The sequence below is a fragment of the Lampris incognitus genome, chromosome 2 (assembly GCF_029633865.1).
Source record: "Lampris incognitus isolate fLamInc1 chromosome 2, fLamInc1.hap2, whole genome shotgun sequence".
NCBI lineage: Eukaryota > Metazoa > Chordata > Actinopteri > Lampriformes > Lampridae > Lampris > Lampris incognitus.
This window is the reverse complement of record NC_079212.1, coordinates 13,444,916-13,454,041: the sequence shown is the minus strand read 5'-3', so window position 1 is coordinate 13,454,041 and position 9,126 is coordinate 13,444,916. Positions and strand designations below refer to the sequence as shown.

Genomic DNA, 9,126 nt, shown 5'->3' with positions numbered 1-9,126 from the left:
GATCCGAGCAGAGACGTCTTTACAAAAAACCTTTCCAACGCCCTCGTAGAAAAGTGCGTATGCTCCGGAACCTTTGATAAGAGGCGTAGTTCCGGGGGGGAGGACTTCTCGGATGCACATACTTGAAGGGCGCTTCTTTTCTTTTCTTTTTGTTACGTGCCTCTGAAATGCCACATGCCACTTAATAAAAACCCACTGACCAGTTATAATAAAAGCATAAACAACCCTTTCTTTTGTTGGTTCGTTTCTGAGCTGATCCGAGCAGAGACGTCTTTACAAAAACCTTTCCAACGGCCGCGTAGAAAAGTGCGTATGCTCCGGAACCTTTGATAAGAGGCGTAGTTCCGGGGGGGAGGACTTCTCGGATGCACATACTTGAAGGGCGCTTCTTTTCTTTTCTTTTTGTTACGTGCCTCTGAAATGCCACATGCCACTTAATAAAAACCCACTGACCAGTTATAATAAAAGCATAAACAACCCTTTCTTTTGTTGGTTCGTTTCTGAGCTGATCCGAGCAGAGACGTCTTTACAAAAACCTTTCCAACGGCCGCGTAGAAAAGTGCGTATGCTCCGGAACCTTTGATAAGAGGCGTAGTTCCGGGGGGGAGGACTTTTCGGATGCGCAGACTTGATGGATCGCTGTTTCTCGCGCGGTTGACGGTACCGCACGTTATCCGAACGCCTGTTTTTGTTGTATTTGTGTGATGGCGAGCGTTTGAATGAGGCGCACCACAAACTATCCGACGTCTGATTCGGTTCGAGAGGGCAATGCTCCGTGAGTTAATATCTCGGCTAACAAAGTCGGAAACTTATCTGTGCACAGTCGCTCACTGTGTCAAAAGGTAGAAGCCGGGTGACCCGGGCGAAACGGCTTTAACCGAAATAAGCGACAAAACGCTAAAGTCGGTTTGACACGTCTTCGATCTCCGTCTGTTATAACGAGTTGAAAACGCGGCGCTTTCTGACACCTGCTCTGCCGGACCAAACAGACATGGCCGCCGTAGACATGGATCCAGATGTTGCTCGGAGGCTGTTCGAGGAGGGAGCTACCTTAGTCTTGCTTGGTGTTCCTCAGGGCACAGAACTTGGCATTGACTACAAAAGCTGGCAGGTGGGTCCTCGCTTCCGTGGTGTTAAAATGGTCCCTCCGGGCTTGCACTTCCTCCACTACTGCGCTGTAAACAACCCTAGCTGTGGAGGCGAAATCGGTCCCAAAAAAGGCCTCTTCCTTACCCTCAAACCCAGAGAGATTGTGCTGGCAACCTGGGATCCCCAAGAAGAAGATTTGAACTTCTCGGACTCTCAGAATGAGGAGGAGGTAAGTCGGACCCGGGACAACTTACGAGAACTGGACCCTTTCCTGGGGCCCTACCCCTATGAGATAATGCGGAAGTGGGTGTCCCTGACTGACCGTCTGACCCAGGAGTTGGTCAGTGAGTTGCAGCCCCTGTCTGGTCGAATATGTGCCTTTGCCGATGTCATTCCAGAGCTCCAGCTCAAACACACAAAGGACAGGGCAGAGCAGAACTTGCCCAGGAACGATAAAGCCTGCCAGAGCATGAAAGAGGGGCTAGATAAGCTTCCCAAGATGAAGCAGAGGGAGGGGACAGAGCTGCGCTTTTCCCATATTCCCAGCCAGACCTACCCACCTGGGGCTACACCGGCCCAGGTCACCCAGTGTAGCCTGGACCTGAGCTATGCCCTTGAGACTGTGCTGAATAAGCACTACAAACTGCAGCCTCTCAATGTGCTAGGTAAGTGCATGGTGGAGCTGATATTGTCGATAAGGTTAAATACTATTATGTTATTATTGATATTGCGGACCAAGAGGAAGACAGGTCTTTCTGATGAAGTGCTTGCTAAATTATGAGAAAGGCAAGCCAATTTAAAAGTTTTAAAATCATTGCATTTTAAAAATCGAGACTAAATTACACTACTTTTATTTCTTCCCTCACAGGTGAGCTTCAGTTTGCCTTTGTTTGCTTCTTAATTGGAGATGTGTATGAGGGCTTTGAACACTGGAAGTGTCTACTGGCTCTGCTGTGTCGTTCAGAGGAGGCCATGCGGGCCCGTAAGGACCTTTACCTGGGTCTTATTGCTGTGCTTTACCACCAGCTTGGAGAAGTGCCACCGGACTTCTTTGTTGACATCGTTTCTCAAAACAACTTTCTAACTTCCACACTACAGGTACTAAACTAAAGTGGCATAAAAGTGAAATTTAATTTTATCCATCTGAAAAACAAACACAAATATAGTAGTTTTGTTTTTTTTTCAATAGAGGAGCTTAGATGGGCTGATCTATTCTTTATTGTCCTAGAGGAAATGTGTTGCCACAGCCTGCGCATCAAAATTCAGGGTCACCTCCAAGCTTAAAAATACAAGGTCATCACATCAGAATACAAGTTCACCTTCATACATACTTTACATACTTGCATACTTTCGCCTGCCACCCAGTGACTGCTGGGATAGGCTCCAGCATCCCGACCATAAGTTGGATAAGCGGCTTGGATAATGGATGGATGGATGGACATACTTCCATGTATCTCTGTACAGTTAGGCAACATTTACTCAGGTGCTACTGGAGACTACATCCATCCATCCATTATCTTAGCTGCTTATCCTGCTCTCAGTCAGGTACTGTCATGTACATCATGCATTTTTGTACTGTGTACAAAAATGCATGATGTACATGACAGTAATTTGCTTCATCAGGTTTGCCACATAATGTTTCATGGGACTCTTAAAATTTTTGATATGTTTGTTAATCAAATCTTGGCATAATAATGAGTCTGATGTTAAGGTTATTTTTTGTAGTTGTGATTTTATTTAAAGTTGAGTTGCTTGTTGTGATTTCATTTTAGGGTGTGACAGCCGTTAAGTGCACACAAACCACCGGTCTTTTTCTAAAAAGTGCTTTGGTTAAAGCTACCGTCCTCAAGATTCAGATACTGTCCTTTATTTAGAATAGCTAAATCCACAAATATCTAAATTATGATCGTTTTTGAGGCAACATGGTGGGTTAGTGGTAGCAAGATAGTCTTTGGTTCATTTCCAGCCCATCTGTGTTGAGTTTGCATGTTTTTCCCATGTTCGTGCGGGTATTCTAGATTCCTCCCATAATACAAAGACATGCATGTTAGGTGAACTTGAGTCTCCCAATTTGCCAGTAGGTATGAATGGTGTATGAATGACTGTATGTGTGCACCCTGCGTTGGACTGGCAACTGTCAAGGGAGTCTCCTGGCCTTCTGCACAACATCTATTGGCATATAGGTTGTAGCCCTCCGTGACCATGAATGGCTTTAAGCAGATATAGACAGTGGATATATGAATCGTTTGGATTTACTTATTTTAACAGTTAATGTCTCGTAAGGCTTTGCCTGGAAAAAATATATGGTGCATTTTATGTCTTCACCATAGCGGACTTGCATGGAAAAAATAAGGCAAGTAGTGATGAGTTTGAAGAGAAAGCAAAGTTGTTGTGGCCAACAAGCAGATGTGACGGACTAAGATTATTCAAGATATCTACCAACAGATACTACAGCAATGGTGTAAACACAGGTTCAACCATGGGTTGTTTTTTTTTTTGTTTTGGTTTTTTTTGGTGGTGGCGGTAAAGATGTGGACAGAACAGCACTTTGCGACCGTTTCATTTGGACTAGGTCTCGGGTTTGGATTGGTTGAGCGCAACTGCAGTTACCAAGTATCACCTTAGGTGTCCGTGAGTTAAAGTAAAAATATCAGTCTTCAGGATTATAACATAAATCAGAAAAACAGAACGACGGTATGTAGATATGCAACTTAATTAAAACTACAACATTAACCCCTCCCCCCACACTCTTTTTTTCCAAGGACTTTTTCCAGTGTACCAACGCACCCGGCATAGACAGCACACTGCGCAAGAGAGCGGAGAAGTTCAAAGCCTACCTGGTCAAGAAGTTTCGCTGGGACTTTGATGCAGACTTGGAGGACTGTGCCCCTGTTGTTGTTGAGCTGCCTGAGGGTGTCACAGTAGACTGAACCTGCTCTGCACACAGCATATGAAGTGGAACCAGGAACAGGGAGAAGAGCTAAAAAAATTACACAAAAAAAACATGTCAGAAGGATGCAGATATGCATGGCCAAACATCTCGGCCATGCATATGTGCATGGCTTGAAGGTCAGAACACCTTGGCTGATAAGAAGGGGCATTCTCCAAATGTGCCGTCATTCAGTTTGGAAACACGGCAATATGCTTTAAGGGTTTTAAATGTGGACTGTCCAATACATTCTTGTATAATACACTTGCATCCAGTAATGAAAAAAACAAAATAGTTTTTTGTTTGTCTGTACTGTGATAACGTTATTCCTCTCAGTGATGCATTTTGCTGGTGTTACTAACGCGTTATCATTGTTAAAATAACTTGTATTATTTGCCTTGGATATTAAAATCAGTATCAGATTTGCCATTTTTATATTTGTTAATTAAAAATATAATGATTAAATGGCAGTTGTAAGTCTATTATGACATGCATAATGGCATAATGGCATGCATAATTGTTTATGAGAAACACCAACCACAGAACAGGTGACTTTATGGTTAAAAGAACTGTGTCATCACTACCACCTCATTCTACTGGAACTTTGTATATGGCTTGTGGGATATAAGAAAATAAAAGTCAGTATATAGACTTAACCGTTGAATGCTGGTGGGTCTGTTACGGTTTCGAATGCTTTTTGTGCCATGGTTTCCCCTGCTGAAAAAAGTCACTGCCAATAGCTGTGAACATATTAATATTTGGGGAGTATCTGAGCCCTCCATATCTGTGCTAGTTAAGATGCTGTTTCATAAAAGGGCTCAGACAGACTTGTTTATTATGATTTAGAAGGCAACGGCGTGTAGCTAACGCGCTTGCCATGCTCCTCACATCATTAGATGGCCCCTCATGCCTTGATAATGATATTTTTATCCCAGAGAAAAATGCTTCTAATTGAGATTCAAATGAGAGCAGATTACTAACAAGTATTTTAGTGATCAGTCTCCCTAGTCCTCTATAGGGTGATAAGGTGGATTCCTTGCTTGAAAGTGCATGCAACCGTATTGGAGAACCACCAACATACTCCACGGCAGCTGATTTTAACTTTCCTTTTCTGCTGGCATTCCCACCAGTCAATGTAAAGACCCCAAAATAGGTTTGAATGCTGTATTGACCGGTTATCAAACCCATCCCTATGTTTTCTCATTTTCAGGTATTTTACTAGGTTTTGATGTGATGACTCTGGCTTCACAGTCCCTTCAACAAACATTTCCATATTGACTGGCAGCAGTGTCTCCACATATCTGCAAATGGATAATTTCGGCACGTTACCGCCCATGCCACAAGGCAGAGAATGTCAAAGAAGGATGCAACACCTGGCAATGAATTTTTGTGAATTGACTTTGTTGTGTCTTGTTGAGTCCTTTCCATATATATATTCCCCCCCCTGCAAAATCACTGTTACCAGAAAAAAAAGGCAGTGGATAATGCTGTCCACTAGATGGCGCCCAAGGGCCCTGCCTTCAGACTTTAGAGACGGTTACTTTGGTAGACCAATCCAGTATAACCTACAATCACAATGTTTACGAGTTTGGGCCTGTTTTACTGTGTCCTCACTAACCGCATTTTGGACTTCAGTCCATTATATGTTTCAGCCTGAGGTGCAGCGCATCACTGCAACATGTGGGTGTTTGCACAACATTCAAGCAGAATCAGTAGTTGCGACCTTCAGTGCTGGGGAGAAACAGAATCCAGGATTTGGTGTCGTGTGAAACTCCCATGTCATCCTGCATTTCAGATGGTTTATTTCTCCGGCCCTGTTGTGCGCTGGGAAATGTCAGTTAAAGTTAAACACATCCAGTGAACGTGACAGCCGTTGTGTGAGTGTAGCGATAAGGACAATACAGCTGGCCTAAGTTTGTTGAGGGGTGGCTGGCAGAGGAGTTGGGGTGGGATACAAAAGCAATGCTCAAACTAACTGGATAACCTAATTACATGCTATTCATTAGATGATGGTGGTGTGTGTGTGTGTGTGTGTGTGTGTGTGTGTGTGTGTGTGACTGGATGTTTCCCAGAGAAACAGAGGGCACATCCTTTCCATGATTTTGATGGATGGGGGCAGACCTTATGTTTGCCTGTTGGTCCATCAATCTATTCGTCCTTTCATCTCCCCTCTGCCATTCCTGAACTATCACTTCAGCTGGTCTTCTTCTTTACGTCTCAACTCAGTGTAGCCGGACCAGAGCCGCGAACCTGCTGTGAACAGGGCGAAAGCCATCTAATGTAATTATCTGAGTCAGTAGAGTCCAGGCCTGTTGACTGTGGTCCAGATACCAACACAGAGAAGTCTCCTCTGTTCCCTAAAGACAAGAGGGCATTGTGGATATGACCCCGAGTGAATTTGCTTTTCGGAACTGGCAAACGTCACAAAGGAATATCCACGATGTCGCTCTGGTCCACGCCGAGCACCTTGATGAGGCGACGTCCTTCTGAACATAACTTCCAGAAGAAACATAAAGAGCAAAAATCGTTTTCATTTGTAGTTTCATCTTCCTCTGTAGGGTTGAAATACTCTGTTGATGAAAGGAGTTGCAGCAGTGTCACTACTGGGATATCCAGGGACATTTCAACCCTTCCTTCAGTGCAGGAATTACTGCGAGCGTCAAGTCAGCGAGCAACTCGCTGCATTTCCTGCATTCTGCTCAGTATGCACCCCCCCCCCCACCCCGCCGCCTTTGCCCTCTGTAAAATCCTCATGCCATGGCCCTGGTATGGCAACCATTTCCTTTTAATCTCTCTGATTTGTTTCATTTGGTGTGGCTACCCCGGGGGCTGAAGCGTTTTGGGAATGAGCCGCATTGATTGTGCAGAGCCTCAAAGCATAGCAAGCCCTGTCAGTCATAGCGGGGCTTTCTCTCCATTAGATGTGGGCCGGCCATTTCCATGGGGCTCACAAGCTGCTCCGCTCTGCCAGTGTAAACACAGGCCCCTCTGTTTCTCCCTTTCTCGCTCTCTTACCCACTCTGCTCCCCCCCACTCCCCATCCACACTGCAGCAAGGAAACTGGACGTTGGTGTGTGCGCGTGCGTGTGCGTGCGCGCTTGCGTGTGCGTGCGTAGCGACCGCTGCGGCGGATTCCCGGCTGCCCCCGTATTCCGCTACGTGTGTGTGCGCGTGTGTTGCGCACGCGCGTGAAGGAGCGACTCCGCGACCGAGCGCCGACTCAGATCTTAACGTGGATTATTTTTATCGGGTTTTTGTTTCGCGTATGACATCAATGAAATTATTAATTCTCCCTGTTGTTTCTGATTAGTCAGGCATCCGTTTCTAAATGAGCAAACGAGGTTACCGTGGACTGACTTCGATGTGCGCTGTAGCGGAAATGGGCTTTTAGCTTATCTCGCATGCTTTAAACGCTGGAAATTGAAGGCGGGGAGGGGAGGGGGAGGGGGGTTTCGGCGAGACGGCAGAACCAGCTCGGCTGAAAAGGTTGAATACTATGTTGCACAAAGCGGGGAGCCGGACTGTCAGTCATGGGTTGCCTTGTGCTTCGGCGCATACTAAGTGTTAAGGGCTCTCCGCTAAGCTACTTAGCCCGTGTTTATCTGCCGTGCGCACGCGGCGAGGGGGGCAACATCGCTGCGGCCGCGCGTCTCTCCTGTCTTGCTTCGTGCACACTAACCAGACTCTCTCTCCCGCCGGTTCTCCTCCCTCCTCCTCCCCCTCCCGGCCTTCACACATGGACGGGAAAGCTGGTTTACTACGTCACCGCTTTGTCAACATGCACGGCGCGTCGTTGTAATGGATGGCTTGTCAGAGGGTGGGGATTTGGTAAATTGACCACGTTCCCATGGTTACTTGCGGGAAGCTGTCGGCAAGGGAGCGGGGAAGACTGTGTGCGCGCGCGTGCGCGTGCGCGCGCTGTCCAACGTCTTCTCACTGTTTCACGGCGACACCTGTGGCCTATGAGCCAAACGTGTGTTTACAGAGCTGCGGCGGTTGTGTGTTCGTGTGTAGGAGCGGGACCCGTGTGTGTAACGGTGAATGGTAAATGGTGCACCCCCCCCCGCTTTGTCAGCTGTAGTTATCAAAATGAATAAGTCCAGATGGAAATGAAATGAGCAACTCCGGAATGAACAACGAGGCAGCATGTTGGGCGTGCACGCGAGCACGCGAGCATATAGCGCGTGTAGTGTGTGTGGTTGAGTCCTTCCCTACTTCCCAAAGGAGAGCCCCTCTCCCCTCCCCTCCTCTCCCGCCCTCCCTCCTCCTCCTTCCCCGGGTTCAAAGCTTGTGTTGATGACCAACTTGTGATTACTTTACGTTCCTCTTTGTTCAGCTCTTGAACCAGCGCAGCTTCACATGTCTGACTCGCATGACCCAAACCTGAGGCAGGCACGTGTACATTTTCCCAGCGTGTGCGCGTTTATGTGTGTGTGTGTGTGTGTGTGTGTGTGTGTGTGTGTGTGTGTGTGTGTGTGTGTGGTTATGAGCAGGCACAAACTTTGAGCTCTGGTGCCCAGACATACCATGCATACGGGGGGAGGGGGGGGCTATAAGCAGAGAGAGCGATGGATGGACTCGGCCGAAAAAGCCTCCTGGAAATTTCAAACACACCGGGGGGGGGGGGTAGGATGGGGGAGAGAGGAGGGGGATGGGGGAGCAAGCGAGAGCAAGAGAATGTGTGTGTGCAATGCGTGAACAATATGTTCTGTTAGAGTGATCTGCTTAAGCAATAAAAGCCGGGGGTTAGAACACGGGCCGGTCTATACTCTGGTAAAAGGTGTGTGCATGTGAGCGCCGTGTCGGTGCCTTCGTTGTGCAGCGCAGGGACGGGACGGGACGGGACGGGACAGCTGGGCTATAAATTACCTTGAAGAACGAAAAAAACAAGTTACGAGTGGAGGTGTAGTGAGCCGAGCGGTGTTACCAATCAGGACGAATGGCTGTGAAGGTTTCTGAGTGACACGCAAACAGCCACAGCCTTTACTCTCTCTCTCTCTCTCTCTCTCTCTCTCTCTCTCTCTCTCTCTCTCTCTCTCTCTCTCTCTCTCTCTCTCTCTCTCTCTCTCTCTCTCTCTCTCTCTCTCTCTCTCTCTCTCTCTCTCTCA

The 9,126-nt window shown here is 47.0% G+C and overlaps 1 protein-coding gene across 1 annotated transcript; it reads left to right on the top strand.

Moving 5' to 3' along the window:
* The first annotated feature begins 621 nt into the window (after positions 1–621).
* On the top strand, positions 622–4,483 carry aar2 (AAR2 splicing factor). Its single transcript, XM_056274515.1, has 3 exons — positions 622–1,754; positions 1,958–2,187; positions 3,852–4,483. The coding sequence occupies exons 1-3, from the start codon at positions 992–994 to the stop codon at positions 4,017–4,019; spliced, it is 1,161 nt and encodes a 386-aa protein (XP_056130490.1). The 5' UTR covers positions 622–991; the 3' UTR covers positions 4,020–4,483.
* Positions 4,484–9,126: the final 4,643 nt, after the last annotated feature.